This window comes from Bufo gargarizans, chromosome 9, assembly GCF_014858855.1.
Source record: "Bufo gargarizans isolate SCDJY-AF-19 chromosome 9, ASM1485885v1, whole genome shotgun sequence".
Classification (NCBI taxonomy): Eukaryota; Metazoa; Chordata; class Amphibia; order Anura; family Bufonidae; genus Bufo; species Bufo gargarizans.
Window position 1 is genome coordinate 18949957 of NC_058088.1, and position 27409 is coordinate 18977365.

Here is a 27409-nt window from a genome sequence, read left to right on the forward strand (position 1 = left end):
TGCATCAGTGGCTGGAAGAGTCAGCCATGTTGTATAGGTCACTGTGGTACGACGAGGCACTGAGCTGATGGCTCCATGGGTCCCATCTGTGAATAACCTGCCTCCGACTTCTGGTATAGGACGACCCATGAACTGTGAAATATCACCTATATATCATGCACCCAAAATGTTTCCTTTATACTAAAGGACTATAGCGCAATAAATATAATACGCAGAGAAGTCTATGGTATGGATATTATATAGAACATCCCAAATACTGCTGCAAGGAAAATGTAATGACATATCTGACCATGAAATACATGAACGGTCCGGATCTGTGGGAGCTGGTGCCCCCCCCCCCCCCCCTCCGACATCTGTATACCCTCTATCTGCCTAAGGAGTCCATGGGATTTCTACACTGACACAAATAGTGACATTCCAGTTCACCGATCTGAGATACGACGGTGGTTCTTCCAGCAAACCCGATCAGATAACAAATATATGAGCGCATTAAAAAAAATGCAATAAAAATGTTAAATGTACTCCATAAATATAAAAAAATCCCAACTTGATGGATTTTGGAAAGGTCTTACCATCAATAAGGCCTCACTGTCCGTCTGTGCCACTACCTACAGGTGTCGCACACACAGTATATGAGATGTATTACAGTACAGGGGTATATACCGCAGTATACGGCTCTGTACAGACAGGATATGAGATGTATTACAGTACAGGGGTATATACCGCAGTATACGGCTCTGTACACACAGTATATGAGATGTATTACAGTACAGGGGGGTATATACCGCAGTATACGACTCTGTACACACAGTATATGAGATGTATTACAGTACAGGGGTATATACCGCAGTATACAGCTCTGTACAGACAGTATATGAGATGTGTTACAGTACAGGGGGTATATACCGCAGTATACGGCTCTGTACACACAATATAGTTGTCGTACCCCAGTATACGGCTCTGTACACACTATATCCACTCCTGAACGCGTATTGCATAGTAAACCTCTGCGCCCTGCAAACGGTAATACCTAACAGAATAAAACTACCACTCCCGACACCACCTGCTTCACACTACTGCGCATGCGTTGAACAGCAAAGCATCACGGGCCGCCTGTCAAACGATGACTCTTCCTTCTTGACCAATCAGAGATGGCAACCGGAATGTTCCCTTTGAGCCACTCCCCTTCTGCATCTCATTGGCTTAGCCGCGCGACACTCAACCCCACCTAAGCATTTCATTGGCTAGCATCCCTTCTCCTTCTTCCTCTATTGATTTACGGTGACTACCTGAAGGAGGCGGGACTTCCCTCTGATTGGTTGAAGCCGCACCACCGCGAGCAGTGATTGGCGGAGGCCCCTGTGAGTGACCTGATCCTTGTGGACGGTGCCCGCAGCTTCTTCCTGGCTTCGGTAAATACTGGATAATGATATCAATTGTAAAGCTTTCTGTCGGTTCGCGTTACCGCGCTGTCGTCTCCTTCCTACCTCACTTGCATCACGCTAGCAAATAGTGACGTCATAACGCGGATTTTCTGGCGACGTGACGTAACCCTCTTAGTACATCAGGCTCAGAGGGTCGCTCTCTTCCTGGCAGATGTTTTAGCCTTGGGCTACCCAACTATTTATACCCTTTAAGACCTGTTGCATTAGTATTGATACCCTGCAGTCCCCTCACCCTACATTCCTCTGCCATGTTTGATTTCCATTGACTTCTATGCATCCTATTACCAGATATCCATGTGTTCGGCAGGATCCGTTCACCCGTCATTCTCAGACCTGCGCTCTTTCCCACAGGTGGTCACCAGGGACGGTCACCATGGCGACGGACCTGCTGCTCAACGACCTGGACACCAAGTTCTGTGCGGACAACCTGCTGACCAGCGAGGACTGGGGTATGTGCGCTGTACACGGTCAGTGGGGGCGGGGCAAGCCGGACCCGGCGTCTTGCTGCAACGTTAAACGCTGCGTTCTTTGGGTCACATGACCGTAGGAGACGACGGTGGTCAGAGCGGAAACGGCATGCACACGGAGTAACTTCAGGTATTTTTTTTGCGGACCCATTGAAATAAATGGTTCTGCAAACAAAAACGGAACGGACACGGAAAGAAAATACGTTTGTGCATGAGCCCTAAAGGTGATGCTGGTGCTGGACTTTATGGGTGGTCCTATCTAAACGCCACAGACCCCCGTACCCCCTGATCAGCGCTGTGCCCGGTGATCAGCAGGTAACGTGATTCTGGTAATATATTCGAGAATGGCTTATATTTCATGATAAAGGGGCCTCGTCACTTTTCCACCTGGTAGCCGCTTCCTGTTTGCCCTATTGGTGCACGTGGACCCCCGGACCCCCTTCTGCAGCAGTGGAAATTCTGTTCCTGTCATTCTGTACTAAGCCGGGGCGGCCATGCTCCAAGATGGGACAAACCCTTTAAATTCCTCCACTATGGCCCTCGCATTGCACTCATGAAGGAAACCCTTCCCTATGAGTGTGCACAGAGGCGTTCTCCCATTGCTTCATGGGCGGGAGCGTGGTGCCTCATGGAGGTGCCACCTTATGCTTCTGCCAACCCAGGACGTGTTACTTCTGCTTCAGGGGATTGCAAAACCCGCTGCTAATCCAGATGGCGGTACGTTGGTCCTGGGACAAGGAAGTGGCAGCAGATACCATCTGGAAGGACTGGAGTGTGCAAAGCAGTAAAGCCATAAGCCAGGTGTCGCTGAAAGGGTTAATCCATGCAGGTCTGTGCATGAACCCGAAAATCAGGAGCAGTGTCTGTAGACTTGGCGTCTGCAGGCAGCATCAATGCCCATGTCATTATACAGAGGGTGTGTACATTTTTGCAACCATTTTCCTGTTGCTCCAGTGCAGACAAGACAACGACAAGCAAAGCAGCTTTTGCAAATCGTCCTGCTGCCGTTTTCCGTCTACCGTTCCAGTGCATAGCTACGTGTCGCCATAGTTACAGACTACAAACACACCTTGTGTAGTCTGATTCCCCCCCCCCCCCCCCCCCCTTCCTTTTACTGTCTATAGGTTATCAAGAAGAGGGCGGAAGGAGGGACACCTGACTGTAGGATCAGACTACACAGGGTCTATTTGTAGTCTGTAACCATGGAGACACATAGGTCTGCCTTGGAGCTGTATACATAGAATGGCTGGAATATTTGAATTGATTTTTTTTTGCTACATTGTTACTTTATTTAATGCTTATATTAGATGCATTGGAGCAAAACTAATGGTTGCAGAAATGCAGGTGGCAGCTGTTGCAAAACTTCAACTCCCAGCATGCACTCTTGCTCAACTGATGGGAGTTGTAGTTTCACAACGGCCTGAGTGCTGAAGGTTGCTGACCCATGCAATAACACAAAATGCTGACATGGCACGGAATTAGATAATTAGTGGGACCACAGTGTGGACTGTCTCTAGTGTCATGGTGGACGTCGACTCTGACCTGATGGATCTGTCCGTTCTATCTCAGATACAGGCCTGTACAGTTACCCAGATGTGGCAGACGACTATCGCGACCTCTTTCCCTCCGGCTTCGGGTCTTATCCACTGCACTTGGTAAGTGACCCCCATGTAGTTTGGGCGCTCGCCCCGATCCCTCTTCTCTGTCTATGTCACTTCTCGTCTGTCCACACAGTATGACAGCCAGATGGACATCGAGTCTTGTTCGGCGTCCTCTTCTCTGGATGAGATCCACAGCGTCAACCTGTCAGGTGCGTAGATGCCTATATGCGATCGATAAGTCACGTTCTTCAGCCAGATAGAGATCACGGTTGTGTTGGAGAAGTTTTTTTTAATGAGGCCATTTTGCTAATCGTGGTGTGATCCTGGAGTCGTGCAGACATGGCGGAAAATCCTTCCTCTTCTGTCAGATATCTGACCATGTATGATGGACCTGTCTATATGGTCGTCTGCCTCTGCCCCTCCATAGACACCCCATCATAGGGCGGCAGGGATCTGGTGGATCGTCCTGTAAATAAGTTACTTCTTTCATTCCAGATCTCTTAGTTAAGACCGAGCCGGTGTCTCCTTTCTCTTCATCGTCTTGTGATTCCTCCTCTTCCTGTGATGGTCTCTACGCAGTGAGTAAATTAGGAAAGCGTCATCTTTCTGTAGTGATGTTCTGTATATTAGACGGGCAGATGATCGCTAAGAGCGTTCCTATGAATCATCTGGCAGTCTAATACTGGCACCGGGCAATTAAAAATCACAATGGTGTTTGCGCTGCGTAATAGCGATATGCCGCTAGCACACTGCTGCCCTGCATGGGGACGACGGATGGCAAAGCGATCGCTCCTCCCCATGCTATGGAGGACATCGCTGCATGTAATAGCTGATTGCCTGACGATTGCAAGGACGGAACGCCTCTCTCCCGGCAAACGTCTGCGCCATCGGGAGGTGTCGAATACACCCTTTATTCAAAACCCTTGTCTTTCAGAGAGATAAGCATCTCAGAGTGTCTATACACTGCTTATCTCACCTGTATGTTAAAAGATATGTACACTTTTGGGGGCAGTTTTTTAATGATTGCATTTTATAAATTGGTCTTTTTTCAGTAGTAAAGGGATTATCCGGGAAATAATATTAATGACCTATACACAGGATAGGTCATCAATATCACACGGGCAGGGGTCTGTGTCCTGGAACATCTGTGGTGCTGAGTGGAGCTCTTTTGGGCGCAGAGCGTTTACCAAGCACAGTGCCGTATAGCGGCTAGGCCCTAATTGTCTTGAATGGGACTGAGCTGCATCTAGTCCATGAGACCGATGGACCGTGACATCCCATGGCCTAGGAAGAGGCGGTAGCGCTCACGGAGTGCCTGGCCTTTTCTAACAGATGATCAGCAGGGGTCCGGCCCCCTGGATCTCATATTGATGACCTATCCGGATGACCCCTTTAAGCTTCAGTCTATCTGCAGACTGTCACTTTCTGCGTTACAATGAGTCCCGTCATGTTGCTGTTCTGACAGCGTTATATCTGAACTCCTGACAGCTCATAAAGACTCATTAGCTAATAGCTAGGCCCTTGTCACTTCTGCCACTGGTCACATGGCCTTTTGCAGTTCAGTCCCATTCAAGTGAATGCGATTGAGCTGCATTACCAAGCACAGCCTTTATACAGTGTATGGGGCTGTGTCTGGTAGAGCATGAAGAGGCCACGGCACCCTCAAACAGCATACCGGCAGGGTGTCAGGAGTCGGACCCACATTGATCTGGTCCCAAGAATAGGTAATCAATATTTACTTCATAAAAAAGCCCTTTCAATCCACATATGTGCTTAGATAAGTTAGATGAATCCAACATGTCTGACTATGGGGAAGCTGAGGCTTTAGGGTCCATTCACACATCCGTGTGTGTTTTGTGGATCCGCAAACGGCGGCATTTTGCGGACCGCACATTGCCAGCACTAAGAGAATATGCCTATTCTTGTCCTCTATTGCGAACAAGAATAGGACATGTTCTATTTTTTTTTTCAGGATCGGAATTGCGGACCCGGAAGTGCGGGTCCGCAATTCTGGATCTGGGCTGCACGTCGTGCAGCCCCATAGAAATGTATGGGTCCGCAATTCCGTTCCGCAAAATGCGGAATGGAATTGCGGATGTGTGAATGGAGCCTTAAGGTGTCCAATCCAGACCTGCAGTGTCATCTCTGTTGACCAGCTTCACCCACACGGAGACCATCTCATATATTTTTATGTCAGTTCAGCTTCATAGTTTAATGCTCCACGCCTTGTCTATCTGCTCGATGTATAGCCATCTCTAGGAGACTCTGGGACGTCAGTGAAGGTTGAGCTGCCACCATCGCCACCTTGTACAAGCGTGGACCCTTCACCTGCTCCGTGCAGCGCTCTGCACATAACCCTCCTTCCAGTGTCAACAACAGGTGCGTGTGTCCTCTCCAGAACTGCCCAGACCAGTCTTGTATCTGCATCCTACTAGGATTACAGCTCTGAGTGCTTCCATTCATCCCTCCATCCTGTCTATTGTGCCTGTGAGAAGCCCAGTGACGTACCTTCAATGGAGGCAGATCCCGCAGGCGCTGTGGGGCCCGGGTGGAGGGGCCCCCGGTGGTGGACTCCTTCTTCTTTCTCTCAACAAGAAAACTCTGCTTTTTCATGCAGACCCCGCTAGGGGGAGCTCGTTAGAAGGAGAGAACTTCAGCTTCCATTCCAGTAATGACTGTGTTAGGCTACTTTCACACTGGCGTTTCTGGGTCCGCTTGTGAGATACGTTTCAGGTCTCTCACAAGCGGCCCAAAACGGATCAGTTTTGCCCCAATGCATTCTGAATGGATAAAGATCCGTTCAGAATGCATCAGTTTGGCTCCTTTCTGCCTCCATTCCGCTCTGGAACATGACACCAATGTAAGTCAATGGGGACGGATCCGTTTTCACTCACACAATATGGTGCACCTAAAAACGGATCCGTTTCCCATTGACTTTCAATGTAAGTCAGGACGGATCTTTTTTGACTTTTCAGAATGATTTTTTTTTTTTTTTTTTTATAATAATGCAAACGAATCAGTTCTGAACGGATACAAGCGTTTGCATTATCGGTGCGGATCCGTCTGTGCAGATACCAGACGGATCCGCACCGAACGCGAGTGTGAAAGTAGCCTAAAATCCTATGCACTGAGCTCCCCCTAGTGGTGGCAGACAGCTTTGTAATAGAAGCAAAGCAGATTTATTAAAGGGAGTCTTTCACCGAATATGACCATTACAGACCACTCAGATCAGGTTCTCCATTACTTTCCCCAGATTACTATGGTACCTTTCATATTGCAGCCCATCGCCAATTTGCTCCCAAAAACACTTTTATACCATATGGTAATTAGCTTCTGAAGGTGCCCAGGGGCGGCGTTCATACAGCTTTGTTTAATCTGATTACCTCCTCCTCTTCGTCTGAAATCCCGCACCCTCGCCTCGCCACACATTCCCGGCGAGTGCGCACTGCATTGCCCATTATGGGCAGAGGAACAGGGACTTTCAATGCGCATGCGCTAGCCTGCGCAACCCGATCCGATTCAGACGGAGAGGAGGAGGTAATCGGATTGAACAAGGGTGGGCCAGAGGGGTGAAAGAGGAGGGGTTTGGTAAGCAAACCGCAGAGGGGCCTGGGCACCGGCTGTATGAACGCCGCCCCTGGGCACCTTCAGAACCTAATTACCATATGGTATAAAAGTGTTTTTTTGGAGCAAATCGGAGATGGACTGCAATATGAAAGGTACCATAGTAATCTGGGGAAAGTAATGGAGGACCTGATCTAAGTGGTCTGTAATGGTCATATTTGGTGAAAGACCCCATTTAAAGGTAATCTGTCACCAGTTTGATGCTGCCAGCTCCAGCACATGCCAATGAGTCCTCACGTCTCTGCCCGCCCACCTGCCTCTGACAGCTTTTTTCCATATGAATAGCAGCAGGTGGGCAGAGAGAGCATGGAGCTCATGAATATGGGGACTCGTTCGGCATTCGAGCAGTTCAGTACAAGATTATGGCAGAACAGCTGAGTCTGATATGTGACCCAGCATTTTGCTAAGAGGATCTGTCCACTACTTCATGTGGCGCTTAGTTAAGACCCCATAAAACTGGTGACGGGTTCCCTTTAATGTATTTTTGCCAGTTGTCTGGGGTAAATACTAGGGATCGACCAATATAGATTTTTTTTTTTTTAGGGCCGATACCGATAATTTTGTGAACTTTTAGGCCGATAGCCGATAATTTATACCGATATTGTGTGAATTTTCTTTTTTTTTTTTTTTATTAAAAATTCCTGCTGAAAATGGATGTTTATTGTTAAAGGGGTTGTCCAGGTTCAGAGCTGAACCTGGACATCCCTCCATTTTCACCCCGGCAGCCCCCCTGACATGAGCATCGGAGCAGTTCATGCTCCGATGCTCTCCTTTGCCCTGCGCTAAATCGCGCAGGGCAAAGGCATTTTTCTGAGTTCCGGTGACGTACCGGGGCTCTCTATGGGGCTGACAGGAACCCCGGTGACGTCACCGGCACTGATGGGCGGGATTTGGCTCTGCCCTAGCCAGTAAAACGGCTAGGGCAGAGCTAAAGCCCGCCCCTCAGAGCCGGTGACGTCACCGAACACACTGCTGGGCAGAAGTTACCGCCCGGCAGTGTGTTATTGTAAACACAAGAGCCCGTGCCCTGCGCGATCTAGCGCAGGGCACGGGAGCGCATCGGAGCATGAGATGCTCCGATGCCAGGCTCAGGAGGGCTGCCGGGGTGAAAATAAGGGTATGTCCGGGTTCAGCTCTGAACCTGGACAACCCCTTTAACGTGTATTTTTTATTTTTTTTGTAAATCTTTCTTTTTCATTTATACTTAATATTTTGGTGGTGTGTGTGTGTTTTTTTTTATTTTTTTTACTAAATTTTAGCCCCCTTAGGGACTAGAACCCTTGTCCTATTCACTCTAAGGCCCCATGCACACGGCCGTTGTTCACGGCCGTGTGCGGGCCATGGAACCGCGGCCTGGATCCCTCCTGAGAGCAGGAGCGCACGGCGTCACTGGTTGCTATGACGCCGTGCGCTCCCTGCTGCCGGCACAGTACAGTAACACACTGGTATAGATCATACCAGTGTATTACTGTATTGCGGCGGCAGCAGGGAGCGCACGGCGTCATAGCAACCAGTGACGCCGTGCGCTCCTGCTCTCAGGAGGGATCCAGGCCGCGGTTCCACGGCCCACACACGGCCGTGAACAACGGTCGTGTGCATGGGGCCTAATCAGGGTGAATAGGAGCTCACACTGTCCTGTGCTTTGTTCACACCGCAGCATGGAGCTTACCATGGCAGCCAGGGCTTCAATAGCAGCCCCAGGATTACACTGCTGGGGCTCCGATCGGAGGAGCAGGGGAGAGGGGATCCTGTGGCCACTGCCACCAATGATTAATCCTCGGGGGGGGGGGGGGGGGGCGCACTGCGCAATGATTAGTACTAGGGGGCTTTGGGGGGGCGGGGTGCGCACTGCGCCACCAATGAAGATGAATCTCTCACTTATTCATATACAGGAGGCGGGAGCTGGCTGCAGAATCACATAGCCGGCTCCCGACCTCTATGAGCAATAGCTGCGATGTGATTCTGCAGCTCCCGCCTCCTGTATACGAATAAATGAGAGAGTTATCTTCATTGGTGGCTCAGTGGCCACAGCCCCGCCCCTTCTCTTGTCCTCCTTCCTCTAATTGGTGGCGACGGCACAGGGGGAGGGAGACACTGCTTCCTTCTCCCCTGTGCTGCTGCTGAGGGAACATGGAGAGCACTGTCAGCAGCGCGATCTGTGTTCCCCATACGTTATGGGAATATCGGCAAAATAAATGCAGATACCGATAACGGTCAAAATACTGAATATCGGCCGATAATATCGGTAAAACAGATAATCAGTCGATCCCTAGTAAATACACTGAGAAATTCGGTGGTCAGGATGAGCACAATATTTATGAAGCACCAATTCCACTTTTTCCAAAATAGACGTCAGATTTTATTTTAAAAAATTTCTCCTGCATTAATAAAATTAACTTTGTCAGAATTCTCTGGCGTTGCACTTTGTGTTGCCTGGTAGGGATTGTCACATGTACTGGGAGACGGGGTGTGGCAGGGGGGCCACACTGAGTATTGCTATGGGGCCCCATGAGATCTGAAGCCCATTCACAGACTACATGTTGCTTTATGTACAATTTAGAATAATTTAGGCTGTCTCACAGTATTTTTGCACACATATATTTATTACTCATTTAAAATACACTTACATTAATGTCAACATATCAGCATAATTGTATAGACATAAATAGTGCGGAGCTCACGCACACACCTATACGACTGGAGTACTCCAAAATATATATGACCTTTGGCTAATAACGTGAGCTCCGCACTATTTATGTCTATACTATTATGCTGATATGTTGACATTAATGTAAGTGTATTTTAAATGAGTAATAAATATATGTGTGCAAAAATACTGTGAGACAGCCTAAATTATTCTAAATTGTCTTTTCTATCAGTTGGTAACTGACAGGCTGGGCTCCAGTAGTTTGCTGGTTAGAGCTTTTCTGATTATATATAATTTTGCTTTATGTACAAACCTGTTCTCCATAGCTAATGACACCTAAAGGGGATGGTCCACAAAAAGCATTTATCACCTATAAACGGGATAGGTGATTGCTGGGGGTCTAGATGCGGTTGGCGCTCTCCGCCAGTCCCTTAGACATTGAGTGAAGTGGCACTGGGCATGTGTGACCACTGCTGTATTCAAATGAACCTCTGTGCTCATGATCGCTAGGGATCCCAGTAGTCATACCTTTCCAGTGGATAGGTGATCATTTTTGTAGTTTGACATCCCCTTTAAGGGTCCATTCACACGTCCGTAGTGTATTGCGGATCTGCCATTAAGCCTGGTTTTGGCTTACAGTACTGATGCAGTGATGATGGTGACGATGCATGGATGTGAGGTTGGTGACGGTGCAGTGCTGGGGGGGTAGTAAAGGATAACTGTGATGCTGCAGTGCTGTAATGAAGGTGAAGATGGCGACTATGCAGAGATGAGATGTTGGTAATGATGGTACAGTGGGGTGGAAGGATGACAGTAATGCTTCAGTGATGATGGTGACGATGCAGTGATTACAGTAGATTTGGCTGCTAACTATATTCTTGTGCCCACATTCACATAGCGACTTGTCATTCTGTCTTGCAGCGCAGCCTGGATGTCTAACCAAGTCTAACAGCATTGTATCTAAGAAACCGGCCTTACAGCCAAGACCTACACCAGGGACCAAACCACCTGCAGCCCCCAGCAGCACCCAACATGCCATTATACTGCACCCAGTGACCAGTGCGCCGCCTCCTTCCATTGTGCCAACTCTCACAGGTGAGTCTCATTGTGCAGAGACCTCTCCAGGACTATTGTGATGCCGGGGAACTGGGGTTTCTTTCTAAAGGGAACTGAGATGTGTTGTTTGGTGGAGTTCTGACATCAGAGAGCAAAGGTGTCCTCTCTGGGGGTAGTCGCATCTGCCGAGTGGAGATTACATTCGCTATAGAACATTACATTTCTCTTGCAGCAAAGTGAGCGTTTTCTCCCACAAAAATGAAATGCCTTTCTAGATCCTGTGAATAAACCATAAAGGTCTGAGATGCAACAACCTCTTTAAGGCTTGAGTTAGAGTATCAAAATTACTTGGATTTCCCTATATATGCTACATAGGGTTTATCAGAGCTGGTGATATGTGTGTGTGTATATTTATATATACCGTATTTTTCGCCCTATAAGACGCACCAACCCATAAGACTCACCTAGGTTTTAGAGGAGGAAAATAAGAAAAAAAAATGTTTTAACTTACCTCCCCTGCTCTTGACACCGCTGCTTTTAACATCCCGTGTGCTTCTTGGTCTTCATGCCACGTGCTATGTTGTGACCTGACACCGCACAGCGTGAGGTCGCAGAGTGTCAGCATCCTCGCACTGCGCAGTTACAGCACAACCAGGGGCAGAGGAAGACCAGGAAATTGTGAGTACAGAGCCCGGGGAGCGCTGCATTCTTCTCTTCTTGGTCCTACTGTACTAATGAGTATTTTCCCCATATGATGCACTGAGAATTTTCCCCCGACTTTTGGGGGAAGGTGTGTCTTATAGGGCGAAAAATACAGCAGTTCAGAGATGCGCTGAGCACTATGCCAACAAACTGTTGCATTTGCATTGTGTTTGCAATACCTGTCAAGCATCACCATTAGATCTGTGTAGTTCTGGCGCTGAGTTCTGGAAGTGCTGCACAACAGCTGATTGGCGGGAGTGTAGGGTATTGGACCCGCACTCATCAGGTGATGGCCTATGCTCACACTAAAGGGGTATTCCAGGACAAAATAGTCTCATGGCCATAAAATAGTTAAAGGGGTTGTCCGGTTTCCCATATTGATGACCTATCCTTAGGATTTGTCATTAATATCAGATCGTCGGGGTCCGACTCCCGGCACCCCCACGATCAGCTGCTTGATGAGCTGTCATCGTCACCACTTACCTGCACGCCGTTGACGTTGCAGTGGCCCTGCGATGTATGGTAATGACAGCTGCTTCCTCCATTCAAGTGAATGGGGCTGAGCTGCAATACGAAGCACAGCCGCTATACAATGTACGGCTCTGTGCTTGGTGAGCTGAGAGAATGCCGCAGTGCCCACCGGATCACCATGGCCTCTTCAAACGGCTGATCGTGGCGGTGCTGTGTGTCAGAACCCCGCTGATCAGGTATCGTTTACTTGTCCTGATAGGTAATCATTACTGTACTCACAGAAAATATGGTGTTTTTTTTTTTTTTGTTGTGTCGCTGTCTGAGACTGGCTAATCTGCTTATTCACACAGCTATACTTCCTCATGTGCTTTACTACTTTCACTATAAAGTGTATTTCCAGGAGATGCCAGCAGGGGGCGACCTGTCATCAGCAGCACGCTCTCCCCGAACTCCCCCTAGCAGTCCTCCTCTTGTTGTTGATTGCTCCTGTTTGGGGTCCCTGCGCTGCTCCTGGGTAGCGGGTGCATAAAGTCCTGGCGGAGGCAGCGATCTCGTGCTTCTTGTGCGGAGGTCCCTGCCTAGTGCACTGCATTCCAGCTACTAACACCCCCACTGTGTGCGGATCTGGTCTCTATAGGATGAGTTCATTGCTGGCAGGACATCGTTGTGTCTTACTACCGAGACACTTACTTCACGGATAGGCGGCTCCAGCCGCGTGTTTGTCTCCCTGCTGCTCCGAACAGGATCTGCCGCTCAGCTTCGTGTCATATTTAGTGTTATAGTGAGGGGTGGGCTGCATCACTTGACATTTATATACATGTGACAGCCATACGGGGTGGGGGATGGGATCAATGAGGAGCCTGAAGACACTGCATAGAGTCAAATATTTATTAAAGGGAAACTCCACCTTTTACAATACATCCAACACCACAGCGCCGTTCTCTGTGTAGTGGTCGATCTTGGGTACTGCAGTTCCGCTTCCGTTCATTTGAATAGAGCTGTGCTGCAGTTCTGTGCGGGGATGGTGCCTGGGCCCCGTAGTGCAGGGAACTACCATAGAGGGGATACACTGCTACTCCAGTGATGTGGCTCCCTCTGGATTGGTGGTGGTTCATTTCCAGTCATAAAGTTACAGCATGTCCTAGTTATGTGCCATTGCTTTATTAGATAGAGTACCGCCTTTACTGCCCGTGGAAGGCCACGTGGCTCCTGACAGCGTCCGTATTATGCCGCAGCGTCTGTCAGCATTTCTTCACTGCAGAAATATTTTATAGTCATGTCCACCTGTCTTCAGTTGCTCCTCTTCTCCATGACCATCCCATCTATCCTCAGTTACTCCTCTTCTCCATGACCATCATATCTGTCCTCAGTTACTCCTCTTCTCCATGACCATCCCATCTATCCTCAGTTACTTCTCTTCTCCATGACCATCACATCTATCCTCAGTTACTCCTCTTCTCCATGACCATCACATCTATCCTCAGTTACTCCTCTTCTCCATGACTATCACATCTATCCTCAGTTACTCCTCTTCTCCATGACCATCCCATCTGTCCTCAGTTACTCCTCTTCTCCATGACCATCCCATCTATCCCACACATTATGAGGCACGTTATCAGGTTCCACCCGTCCATCAGGCATTATGATGGACGCCATAGTGGAGGATGGCATCAACAAAGCAAATGGACTTTAGAGCTAATTTTTGGGGGTGCGGCTGTTAAAGAGGACCTGTCCCCTCTACTGACATGTCTGATTTAGTAAGTATGTGCATTCCTCATATAATAACAGTCCTGGAGGCATCTATTCTTATGCCTCTATGTTGTGCCATTCCTCTGTTACCGCTTCTAGAAATCGTGAATTAATTTCTGTCCGTTTGCAATTAAGGTGTCCCGATGGGTGTAACCAACTGGGCGCGTGTCCCTGCACTGTCTGACACCATCCAATCAGTGCTGCCAGTGTCAGCCTGTTCACCAGGTCTCTTAATATTAAATTTGGTTGCTCAGCCCCTTGTAGAAGTTGCCCACCAGGCCCTGTGTTATCCATGAGGTAATCAGAGTGCCGTCACCCGGTCCTGTCCTCGCCGTGGCAGTTGATTTTTCTAGTCCTTGCAGGCAGAGCGTGTCCTGATTCGTCCCATGCTCTGTGGTCTCTTTGGAATCCACTTCTTTGCATCAGTATCTATTCCTGCGTTAATTATGTGCGACATCTCGTGGAGGATTGTCAGCTCTGAGTGCGCACATGTCACGTGCTGGACGGGCCAGGAATCTGCTGCGTGTGCCCAGATGTTCCTGTTTATTACATTACAGTGGTTCGGACTCTTTCAGTGTTACGGCCCTTCCTTGTGTCTCCCGGGCGCCTCCTCATTATTTCATTTTATTATTATTATTACTTCCTGCCCCAAACAATCAGATAACCCGACCTCGTGTTCTGACTCTTCTCCTAAATATGCTCCTCCACCCACGGTTTCTGTAATCCCTTAATAACATCCAAGGCTTGTGTCACATCCTTACTCCCCTTCCAGACTCCTCACCTGCTTACCGTAATTCATTGCTCCTCTAGTTCCTCGGCTGATTTATGGCTGTTTTATTAAATGCTTGTGTTTTTCATGAAATAGCAATTTTGGAGCATCTTTTCTTAGAAGTCAGCATTGTGCTGTTCCTCAGTTATTTCTCCTAGAAATGTGTGGATTACTTTAAGACTGGGTTTTTTCCCTTCACAGTCTGGCACTGTCCAATCACTGTGTAGGAGAATGCCTTACTGACAAAGCGAATGGTAATACCCAGTCAGCAGTTTGTTCATACATTTCCAAGAAGAATAGCAGTGGAACAGCACCATACAGAGTACACAGGGCTAGAAGAGCTGACAGATCCTCTATACTACACCGCACAGGAGAGCTGACAGATCCTCTACACCGCACAGGAGAGCCGACAGATCCTCTATACTACACCGCACAGGAGAGCCGACAGATCCTCTATACTACACCGCACAGGAGAGCCGACAGATCCTCTATACTACACCACACAGGAGAGCTGACAGATCCTCTATACTACACCACACAGGAGAGCTGACAGATCCTCTATACTACACAGCAGAGCCGACAGATCCTCTACACCGCACAGGAGAGCCGACAGATCCTCTATACTACACCGCACAGGAGAGCCGACAGATCCTCTATACTACACCGCACAGGAGAGCCGACAGATCCTCTATACTACACCACACAGGAGAGCCGACAGATCCTCTATACTACACCACACAGGAGAGCTGACAGATCCTCTATACTACACAGCAGAGCCGACAGATCCTCTACACTACACCGCACAGGAGAGTTGACAGATCCTCTATACTACACTGCACAGCAGAGCTGACAGATCCTCTATACTACACCGCACAGGAGAGCTGACAGATCCTCTATACTACACCGCACAGGAGAGCTGACAGATCCTCTATACTACACCACACAGGAGAGCTGACAGATCCTCTATACTACACCACACAGGAGAGCTGACAGATCCTCTATACTACACCGCACAGGAGAGCTGACAGATCCTCTATACTACACCGCACAGCAGAGCAGACAGATCCTCTACACTACACCGCACAGGAGAGCTGATGGATCCTCTATACTACACCGCACAGGAGAGCCGACAGATCCTCTATACTACTCCACACAGGAGAGCTGACAGATCCTCTATACTACACCACACTGGAGAGCTGACAGATCCTCTATACTACACCACACAGGAGAGCCGACAGATCCTCTATACTACACCACACAGGAGAGCTGACAGATCCTCTATACTACACCACACAGGAGAGCCGACAGATCCTCTATACTACACCACACAGGAGAGCCGACACATCCTCTATACTACACCACACTGGAGAGCTGACAGATCCTCTATACTACACCACACAGGAGAGCCGACAGATCCTCTATACTACACCACACAGGAGAGCCGACACATCCTCTATACTACACCACACAGGAGAGCTGACAGATCCTCTATACTACACCACACAGGAGAGCCGACAGATCCTCTATACTACACCACACAGGAGAGCCGACACATCCTCTATACTACACCACACTGGAGAGCTGACAGATCCTCTATACTACACCACACAGGAGAGCCGACAGATCCTCTATACTACACCACACAGGAGAGCTGACAGATCCTCTATACTACACCACACAGCAGAGCCGACAGATCCTCTATACTACACCGCACAGGAGAGCCGACACATCCTCTATACTACACCACACAGGAGAGCCGACACATCCTCTATACTACACCACACAGGAGAGCCGACACATCCTCTATACTACACCGCACAGGAGAGCTGACAGATCCTCTATACTACACCACACAGGAGAGCCGACACATCCTCTATACTACACCGCACAGGAGAGCCGACACATCCTCTATACTACACCACACAGGAGAGCTGATGGATCCTCTATACTACACCACACAGGAGAGCTGATGGATCCTTGTTATGCCTTATGCATTGAAAACCGAGCTGATTTAGCATTTAGTTGTCATGGAGTTGAGTCTCTACCTAGCTTTCCCAGTAACAGATAACTTAAAGATGGCTAAAAAGAAGTTTCAACCATTTAAGAGGAGGGTCACTGCCATGCCTGTATTTCTAGACCCTTGAGTTTAGGGTTAATGTTCTTTTATGTTTGAAGGTACTTGTGAACAGCTTTGATCCTAAGGGTACTTTCACACTTGCGTTTTTCTTTTCTGGCATTGAGTTCCGTCCTAGGGTCTCTATACCGGAAAAGTACTGATCAGGTTTATCCCCATGCATTCTGAATGGAGAGCAATCCATGGAGAGGACGTCTTCAGTTCAGTCTTTTTGACTTTTCAGGACGGATATAATACCGCAGAATGCTGCGGTTTAATCTCAGGCCGTAAAACTGAACGCTTGCCTGAATGCCGGATCCAACATTTTTTCCATAGGAATGTTTTAGTGCCGGATCCATTCAAATTGCCGCATTGATGGATCCGGTATTCCGGTCTGCGCATGCGCAGACCCTTAAAAATGTGAAGAAAAAAAATACCAGATCTGTTTTGCCTGATGACACCGGAAAAACGGATCTAGTATTGCAATGCATTTTCCTGATCAGTCTGAAAAAATGACATGCGTTTGCATACAGTTTGCCTGATTGGAACTGCCTGGCGGAATCGAACAACGCAAGTGTGAAAGTACCCTAAGTCCTCCCTATGCTGTAGATGTCGTCGCCTCACTGGTTCCAGCGCTCTCACTAACTGGTCAGACAGGTCACAGACCGCTGCCCCTCTATTGCAGCTTAAGTGACTGTTTCCCATCACCAGATGACATTGTGGGAGCTCAGATGACGGTTCTACATCTACAACTAAGCTGTCACATATCTAGCAGGGGGTGAAGCAAAGCACCTTCTTGTTACCAAGGGATATAAGCAGAATTATGAAAGCAGCTCTGCAGCATGGAAACAGAATTCTTCTTGTTGATCGGAAATTTAAGTTATGAGTTGTTCTTTCTTGACCTGAGATGAACTGAAAGGCTTCACTGTATTATTTTGCCCATCTGCCTGTAACTATATTCTCCATTGCCTCTCTAGCCTCACCGTCCATAATGGTGTCTCATCTTATGACAGTGCAGAGTGGAGGAACTGTTACATCGCCTGTTAAACATGAAGCCAAGACCATTGTGCCTGCCCCAACGACTGGCAAAAGCAGACATACGGAGGTGGATGTGAGTCCTGGGGGGTGATAAAAGTGAAGCATAGTAAATTAATCTAAATGTAAACCCAAAATTTTTGTTACCTTAAATTAAAATTCTGTGCTCAGTACTTTTTAAACATTTTATACCCCCTCTATGAGGGTCCAAATACTGCTTTTCTAATAAGAAGCTTCATACCCCCTGCTTTCACGCAGCCATACATTTTACATGATTAAACTTTCAACTGCCTGCAGCCACCACTAGAGGGAGCCTGTGGTATACAGATCTGTACAGCTCCTTACAGGCTGCATCTTTGGGATCTGACTGGTCCTTACGGACAACTGCTTTACTTTTCTTTCTTACTAGTTTTTCAGCATCTCCCCCATAGACAGATTTCCTTTGCAGTGATCCACAATCTCTTCTTTTAGCCAAAACTCTTAAAGAGACAGCAGCGCATGATCAAAAACCGGGAATCCGCTTGTCAGTCACGGAGGAAGAAAAAGGAATATGTCCAGGGGCTGGAGGCAAGACTGCAGGAAGTGGAGAGACAGCTAGAGATGGCTCGTCGAGAGAACAGAGAGCTAAGGGAAACTGTGCAGCATCTAATGAGAGAGGTGAGAAGAGATGATGAGATGTCAGGACTCAGGAGGGGGGTCATTGCTGCTCGGCTCTTTCATTAATATGAGTATCTTCTTTCCACTTGTCGTCCTGACAGAACTCATCGTACCGCACCTCCACCAGCAGCCGGAAGGTCGTCTGCGTCATGGTTGTTCTACTGTTCATTGCATTCAATTATGGGCCGACAAGGTGAGCTGGCAACCCCTGAACAAGCAGGTCCCTCATTTACAGTACATGGCACTAGGAGGTTGTTAGGACCCTTTGCATTTACAGAGCAGTTTTAGGGTCACAACCTCCCCAGAAGCCATTGACCTGTATTGTAACAGAATTCCAACAATCTGGCATCCCATGGACTAAGGACAGTGCTGGATGCAAACAGGAGTTCCAGCATATTACGCATCTGGATTACTGGGAGGCAGATTTTTTTTGGAATTTACTTTATTATGCTGTTTTTATAACAGTCAAAGGGCCTTTTATTGAGATTCTGTCTTTATCCATTAGTGTGACCCACAACAATATGCAAGAAGAGACGATTAGGAGTCCAGAGGTTTCGTACAGTGGCCGTCACCTGCTGACCTTCAGTAATAAAAGTGATTCGCCTGAACCCCCGGCACTGCGGTTCTATGCGCCACATCCTGCCAGACGCAAAAGCCCTTTCAGGTAAGAACCAATGAGGAACACAAAGCTCATAATCCTGGGACATCCACCCATCATACATTGATTTACCTTTACAAGCTATGGATGCTGTCGCACTGACTTTCATTTGTAGCCCCTGTAGATGGACAGTGATGGCCAGTTCGCAGTGTTCGCCAGCGAACACATGCGATTTGCCATCTTAGCTCACAAGTCCGGCGATGCACAGTTAAGTCCTTACCTGTGCCTGTGCGCGAGCCGGTCTGAAATAAAATGCGGTCTTCGGGAGCAGGCAGTTCCGAGAACAGCCAGATGAAGGCCCCCGGTGAAGTGGCCATCACTGTAGATGGAAGCACTTTTTTTTTTTTTTTTTTGAAATACCGCTGTGCATCAGACATGTGGTTTCCTCGGTGGACGTCTCCCTGGCTGTGACGCAAGCCAATCGCAGCGGACCTTGTCACAGCCAGGGAGAAGGTGAGCTGTACTCGTGAGATTTGGGCTATGTAAGTGAGTATAGTACCTGCTGTACTTTAGTAGTTTAAAAAATAGTCTTCTTGAAAATTTCCTGCCGAGTGTGTAATGCCTTCACCTAGCTGGATATTCTGCTGCATCCCATGTAGATCAGACAGTACATTGGTCCTGGCTGTGTCAGCTTTCTGTGCTCTTACCCTCCATTTAACCAGTGTTAGAAAGAGCAGCTGGGGGGGGGGGGGAAGTTGTTCACATAGATTGTAGATGGGGATGACAGCATAGACTGCAGGGTGATGGGTTCAATTACATCAGCTGTGTATTAGTGTAAGGAAAAGACAGACCACCCAGGGCAAACTCTGAAGGAGGAGGGAAATCGCCTTCTCCTCAGAATCAGTTAATGTTTTATAAGTGAGAGGAGATCCCTCATGAGCTGTAGAAAAACTTATATTTGTGCTGATACATGAGAGCTAGTGAAGACAGCAGCATCCTGGACACACAGATCCAGCATTACTGGAAGGGACACATCCACATGAGAAAAGTCTGACACTAGGAACAGGTTGTAAACTGAATGTCAAGGGGTCTGAGAATGAATGAAAGAAGATTGTAGCCTGAAACTGAGTGCAACTGTTGTAGCTGACGGTAACCACTAACCTTTAAGTGAAATCATTTTATTCATGTCAGAGGTGTCCAGAGTCTTTAATGTTAAAAAGTACAGACATCCTTTATGGACATAAAAACACAAATGCAATCGCACACTGCAACCAGCACTCTGCCCTGCCTTTAAGCTGGATGTTGAATGAGGCATTGGTGTACATTTTGGCCAAAGCGTAATAAGCCACTCACCGCGTCAAGGTCGCCTCATGAGTGGTCCCTAACACTAGTTCCTACCTGTTGTTGGCCACGGCAGCCACACAAAATCCAGGGAGCGCAGGTACAGCATACACGCCTAGTGTTAGGGACCACTCATGAGGCGACCTTGACGCGGTGAGTGGCTTATTACGCTTTGGCCAAAATGTACACCAATGCCTCATTTAACATCCAGCTTAAAGGCAGGGCAGAGTGCTGGTTGCAGAGTGCGATTGCATTTGTGTTTTTACGTTTGTATCTGTATTTCGCCATAGCAATGAGCACCTGCATACAGGTAGTGCGGGCTGAAACCCATCACATCCTTTATGGACAGTTTTAGATATTTCTGCCGTTCTTTTTCAGTAACTCAACTGGGTCACTGGCAAACGTGAAGCACTTAATGGTTCATGACCTGGATCAGCTCTTCCTCACCTCCGATTGCAGACACTTCAACCGCACTGAGTCACTCCGGTAGGTGCCCTTCGGCTTCACTTATGACTTATGTAGAAGACAACTTATATAGGTTCCTCTTATTGCATCTCTGAACAACTCTCAGACACTGACATGGAGGAGCATTGGGGCTGTATACCGTGTCTGAAACCTGGGGCTTCTGTAGAGGTCACGATAGAGCGCCATGATTCTTCGAATGTTCACTGTACACCCCCCACTAAGCTCAAGGGCTCAGTACTCAAAGTGTAAGAGCAGCTCACTAATACATGAGAGCAAAAACGGGGAGGCTCAGTGCCGAGCCAGAACCATGCTTGGACCACAACCAGCTTGGTGCCGTTATACGCTCGCCAGGTGAGAGGACCTTGTTAATGCAAATATTTTTTTTAATATCCTAAAGTTAGGATAACATCATTGTCTGTAGGTGCCAAATTTAGTTATAATCTCCTTTAAAGGGAAACTTGAGGAGAGTTACCGGCCTGGAGAAGACAAAATGCGTCTCCTGACTCCTGCGTCTCAGGATGGTTTATTTATATCGGCAAAGCCTGGGTTTACCCCTTTAGTCTAAATTTACTGTTCAACATTTTACCATATGTGTCATGAGAATGGGATGTCTTGGCAGAGTCCAAGCGGTGTACAGAGAAGGACCTAAAGAGGTCTATATTTAAAATAAGGTCACTTGTCCAAAACTGCTGACATAACACAGCTGACAGCAGCAAAACTTGTGTTCAGACATCTTCAAAATCGATCAAAATTAATTTACTTTCACAACCATCACTGATCTATTGGCAGACCAACCCTTCTCTGTTGACCCTCTGAGAAGACGCATATGATGTATTGCATCTTTTTTCTTTTTAGAGGACCATCCGTTAGCCCTCTTTGAGAGGACCACACATATTCTGTGGACCTTCTTTTAGAATACCACATTAATCTATTCCCCCTCTTCTTTAAAAAGACTACCACTGATGTATTGGCCCCTGTCTCTGAGAAGATCACCCATGATCTATTGGCTCTCTTCTTTGAGAGGACCACCCCTCAACTATTTGCCCTCTTCTTTGATAAGACCGCCCTAATCTTTTGACCCTTTTCTTTGAGAGGACCACCTCTCATCTAGTTGTCCTCTACTCTGATAGGACCACCCTTAGCTATTGGCCCTTTTCTGTGAGAGTGCCACCTCTTAAGAAGTCCATTTTGCCAGTTATTTTTGGTGGTTGTCATGAATAGTTTTCTGTTACTTGACAAGAATTTCATCGGATTATTTTCATAACCTTCTTCTCCTCGTTAACAGATTAGTGGACGAGCTCAGTCTGTGGGTTCGCAGGCATCAAAACGAGAGGAAGACCGGAAAGCAGGTCCCCAAAAAACGCAAAATAAAGGTGCGGACACAAAAAAATACCTGTGTTCCAGCCATATCCCAGTGACTTGTCTTTTTGCTTGTTTGTTTCAGTTCTAATTGTTGCATACGTTGTTGCCATATAGATTATCAGTGATTGTACCGGTGGATCATATGTTGTGCTTTTCTTTACCAGAAGCCTCTGATCAGGAGCAACGTGGCCTTCTCGGATCTGGTACCGGCGCACCCGTCCAGGCTCCAGTCTCACAGGTCCTCCACAGCTCCGCACTGTCCTCCTCATTCATCTGACATTGTCTCTGTCACTCTCAGTATACACATTGGGATAGTTTTAGGGTCTCCTCTTACAAGGGCCAATGCCAGGCTAATGAGGAGCGCCGATTGATGACATGTAGATAATTCTGCACTCAATTAAAGTGACTTTCATACAACGCAGTCATTAGGATCATTCTCTTCAGTTATTGTCAGCAGCACGTTCCCTGTTTACATGGGGCGATGTGCTGCCGCAAAACCAAGAATTTAAGGTATGAAACGTGATCCCCGACAAGTGAGTGTTTTCCTTGTTCATGGAGTGACTGGTGATACTTTTACTTGGGACAATGATGGGATACGAGCATTCATAGGAACGTTCATTCCCAGTAACTGGCCCGATCCTCGGCACACGTGACAGGCCGTATCTGTATCCTCTCCCCAGTCCATCGCGCACTCGCCTTTCCTGCTTTATCTCCCTGACTGCTGCAGTCACGCCTGTCTGGCTGTCCGCTCTGTTACACCCTATGTCCTAATATATTGCATACCTTTCTGATTCCTCACAAATGCCGTGTAACGGCCTTCAGATTTAGTAAAAGGGATTCTTTATGTAGGACCTCGAGTGTTAGCCGAGCAGGGAAGAATTATTAAGAGACACCTTCTCTCTCCCACTGATTTCTTTCGTTCTCGCGCGATATCGTTCTTGCTCTCATTCTCCCTCCCGATCTCGCTCCTCTTCTCTTTCTCTTGTTTTTTTTTTTCCTCAGATTTTAATTTTTTTTTCCTCTTTTACTCTTCATTTTCTTCTTCCGTTTTTTTTCTTTCACATTCTCTTGTTCTCTCTCTCACGTTTTGTCTTTTGTTTTCTTTTTTTTTTTTTTTTTTTTACATTATCATTTTTTTTTTCTTTTTTTTTTCTCCTTCTCTCTTGTTTTTCCTCACTCTCTCTTGTTTTTTTTTTTTCTCTCTCGCTCTCACAGATTGCAGAATTCTCCGTTGCAGCTGTACGGTTCCAAGGAGCCCAGCGATCACTTTCTAATGGACGCCATTGAACGCCGGGAAGACACGTTCTACGTGGTCTCATTCCGCAGGGTCAGTGCTGCGATGCATACGGTGTCGGGACACGCCGCCCTCTTTACCCCCGGGGTCGCGCACTCACTCCCAGTCTCTCTTTCAGGATCACCTGCTCCTTCCAGCAATAAGTCACAATAAAACATCCCGTCCTAAGATGTCCCTGGTGATGCCGGCCATGTCCGTGAACGGTGAGTAATATCATGTCTACCCGTGAGGCCGTCGCCTCAGGGCTTCATTACTGATGGCCTGTCCCTTCTACCTTACAGACAGCGTATATAATAGCACGCAGGGGTACGAGACCATGATGCAGATAGACTGCGAGGTGATGGACACCAGGGTCATCCAGATCAAGTCCTCCACCGTCCCCCCATCACTGCGAACGCCCCGGAATCCCCCTCCACAGCAAGGGACAGCAAGTGGCAACCAGTCCCTGTATCTACAGGACCAAAACTCAATGGAGGATGGTCAGGACTGAGGAGGCAGTGCGAGGAATTAGCCTTTTTATACTGTAAATATGGGTGTATGTATATAAGAAGACGTATAGGCAGAAGTGTAAGTAATTATATATATATATATCCTATAGTAAGGGAGGATGCCTGTAGGCTTTATACCAGTGGGCTGTAATCTGTGGCTCTCCGGCTGTTGCAGAACTACAACTCCTAGCATGCCCTAACAGCCAGCGTTTGTCAAGGCATGCTGGGACTTTTCGTTTTGCAACAGCCGGAGAGGCAAAGGTTGCAGACCACTGCTTTATTCCAATATCCAAGCATCTCTTGGGTCATCATTGGCTATAAACTGCAGCTGTATAGTAAAGCCTCATTCTCAAATGAATTTTTTTAAAGGGATATTCAAAGAAAAACTCATAAATGCCTAGTACAGGGAGCAGGGCATGACACAAGGACTCTCTCTCTGGTGCTGTGTGAATCCCTTTGTCATGCTTCGCCCCCTTACACCCTGCAAATGTGTCATTCTTGCCCGGACTATTCCTTTAATGGTGGTACTGTGTATTTTTGTGTTCTGCTTAACCACATGAAGCTAAAGGGAATATTGAAGACAAATGCACTTTTTTTTATAATTTTTATATATTTTTTTTAATAGAATTTAACATAATTTCCCTACATTAAAAAAAAAAAACAATTTCTCTAAAATAAAGAGAATTTTGTGTGCGGTGTCTCCAAACCTGCTTTTATGTGGACAGAACCACCCCCATCACATGGTACAGCCCATAGCTAACCATGGACAGAATATGGCGCTGGGTAACGGAACAAGGAAGCGTCATGTAGCCCTAGCCCCACCCACCACCATTTCACATGACTCTGCCGCATGTCATGTGGTACCCACTATTCTCTGTACCAGGCATCCTCAAACTGCGGCCCTCCAGCTGTTGCAAAACTACAACTCCCGGCATGCCCGAACAGCCTACAGGTATCGGCCTACAGCCAGGCATTGTGGGAGTTGTAGTTTTACAACAGCTGGAGGGCCGCAGTTTGAGGATGCCTGCTCTGTACCATGTAAACCTGTGAAAGAGCAGGTGTCAGGGGACCCTGGGCTGCTTAACGCGGTGAGAGACGTGACCCAACGCCTTGCTTCCTCCATAGTGCTGCAGAACACCCATCTATGGGTTATACCAGGGATGCCCAACCTGCGGCGCACCAGTGGTTGTAAAACTACAACTTCCGTCATGCTTGGACAGCCTTCAGCTATCGGGCCATGCTGGGAGTTGTAGTTTTGCAACAGCTGGAGGGTTTCAGTTTGAGCATCCCCTGGGTTCTACCATTATGCAGCGCAGAGAGGGGTCTGAGCTGCTCACACAACAGCAGGTTTGTGGCCACTATTGTTCATGTAGATACATTCTGACCTTTTTATGTATTAATATTTAATAACTGAAGTGAAAAAATTAACTCTAAATACCTTAAAATAGCCGTCCCCTCCCTATCTGACCTCATGTGGTGGTGACATCATCAGTCGCAGCTGGTGGTCACCACACCATGGTTCTGCCATCCAGCAGGAGAGTTTCGTCCCTCACGGATCTTATCCTGGAAGGAAACTCTGTCACTGTGTTTTTAGGGGGGGGGTATTGGCCTCGAGCGGGCAAACATGAAGGAGAACGTATTGTGGGAATCAATGGGAAAAACTCCAGCATCTGATCAAAGACCCTTTAAAACTGACAGGAAACGACATGGACATAGGAATTCCTACGCGTTTCAGGACTAACAGTAATGACCCTCACTGAAGGCGTAAAATAATACAAAAAACCGAATCAATTTTAAGTTACAAATGACCAATGGTTGTTCACTACTGAATCACATGACACAGTGATAGTCGTACTTGTTGCTCGGTCCTAGAACTGACTGTGTCGCCATTCACACAGTACAATACCAAAACTAAACCATTGCACCTGCATCATTGACCCGTCTGGGTTATCGAATGGAGGATTCCCCTTTTTTGTGTTTAGATGCTGGTCTTCTTGTACATATGTGTGCGTTTTGTGTGTGTGCGGGTAGACTTTCCGTCTGTATATATGGGTGGACTTATTTATATTGCATTGTGTGTACATATAAATAAAAGTTAAAGCAGAACCCCACTCCAAACCAGGGAGCCAGCCTATGCCTGCAGTTACAGGAGTTGTGCAGAATTAGAAAAACATGCATTTGTCCAAAAAAACAGCCCCACACCTGTCCATAGGTTGTATGCGGTTATCGCAGCTCCCTTCACATAAAAGGGTTTTCCGAGAACTTTTTACTGATGACCTGTCCTCTGGATCGGTGGGGGTCCGACACCCGGGATCAGCTATTTCAGAAGGCAGTAGCGCGGCCTTCTCGTAGCTTTTTCTAGCTTATTGGTCACATGGCCTAGGCGCAGCTCAGCCCCATGTAAGTGAATGGAGCTGAGCTGCAATGCCAAGCACAGCCACTATTAAATGGGTGGCGCTGTGCTTGGTGAGCAGAGAGAAGGCTGCAGGGCCGCGCCGATGCCTACCTGATTGTAGGTGTCAGATCTCCCACCAATCAGATGCTCATAAGAGGATCGGTCATCAATAAAAAAAAAATAATCTCATAAAACCCCTTTAAATGGTGCATAGCTGCAATACCACACACAACCTGTGGACAAGCATGGCGCTATTTCTGGAAGTTAGTAGCCATGTTTTTCTAATCCTGGACAACCTCTTTAGGGTGCATTCACACGACCGTAAGTGTTTGCGTTCCGCATTTTACGGACCGCAAAATGGCCGACGCTACATAGAGAATGCCTATTCTTGTCCATGGTTGCGGACAAGAATAGGACATGCACTATATTTTTTGGCAGGGCCGCGGAACAAAACAACAGATGCGGACCGCACACAGTGTGCAGTCCACCTCTTTTGCGGCCCCCATTGAAATGAATGGGTCCGCACCTGTTCCGTTTGCAGAACAGATGCGGATCTGTTTATACGGTCGTGTGAATGCACCCTTGACCTCAGCCTCACCCACAAATCTTCATGGCCAGGAGATGGAGCTATAGGGCGCTGGCGCTGCTGTCACCGCTGACAAACTAACCAGCACGTGCCTGAGCAACCAGCTCCTCGTGTCTCTGCTGCCTGCACAATCGGTGACGACCGCAGTCACTCTGGATTTTTCGGGGTTTCGGTGGAGTTCCGCTTTAATCAAGTATATGCAGATTCTATTGGGGGCTGATGAATATATAAAGCTGTATATTCATATTTATAAGAATTAGCTGGACTAAAGGGAATTCTGGGACCTCGCACCCCGATCATTGCCTTAATGCTTCAGAATCGGGCGCCAGGTGATCGCTGCGGGTTCATCCGTCTATTTGTATATGGGGGGGGGGTTTTTATAGCGTTGACTTCTTTTATGGTAGGGGTAGTATGTAGGACGCGTGTGAGAAGCTGCGAATGTGGGAGCGCGTGCAGATCTTTGTTAATTGCAGATTTTCCTTTGTATTTTGTTATGGTGATTTAGTTTTTTGTTTTTTTTTATAATAAATCTTGAAAAAATCTT

The 27409-nt window shown here is 47.5% G+C and overlaps 1 protein-coding gene across 4 annotated transcripts; it reads left to right on the forward strand.

The window, feature by feature from the left end:
• Positions 1–1324: 1324 nt before the first annotated feature.
• On the forward strand, positions 1325–27409 carry ATF6B (activating transcription factor 6 beta). 4 transcript variants are annotated; one of them, XM_044306127.1, is made up of 17 exons: positions 1325–1412; positions 1797–1894; positions 3482–3567; positions 3647–3722; positions 4009–4091; positions 5763–5892; positions 10706–10879; positions 17622–17755; positions 18151–18336; positions 18438–18529; positions 18842–19000; positions 20654–20761; positions 22026–22113; positions 22267–22340; positions 23318–23429; positions 23515–23599; positions 23678–27409. In XM_044306127.1, exons 2-17 carry the CDS (start codon positions 1819–1821, stop codon positions 23884–23886), a joined length of 1872 nt encoding a protein of 623 aa, XP_044162062.1. In that variant the 5' UTR covers positions 1325–1412; positions 1797–1818; the 3' UTR covers positions 23887–27409. The 4 variants fall into 4 exon arrangements, with proteins under 4 accessions (XP_044162062.1, XP_044162063.1, XP_044162060.1 ...); XM_044306128.1 differs by having other exon boundaries at positions 1355–1412; positions 1734–1894; XM_044306125.1 differs by lacking the exon at positions 1325–1412 and having other exon boundaries at positions 1438–1894.

Coding starts and splice junctions, on each gene's coding strand:
- ATF6B (XM_044306125.1), top strand. CDS start 1,717: ATGCATCCTATTACCAGATATCCATGTGTTCGGCAGGATCCGTTCACC. Junction 3,723..4,008: donor CCACAGCGTCAACCTGTCAG/GTGCGTAGATGC, acceptor CTTTCATTCCAG/ATCTCTTAGTTAAGACCGAG. Junction 18,530..18,841: donor TTCAATTATGGGCCGACAAG/GTGAGCTGGCAA, acceptor TTTATCCATTAG/TGTGACCCACAACAATATGC.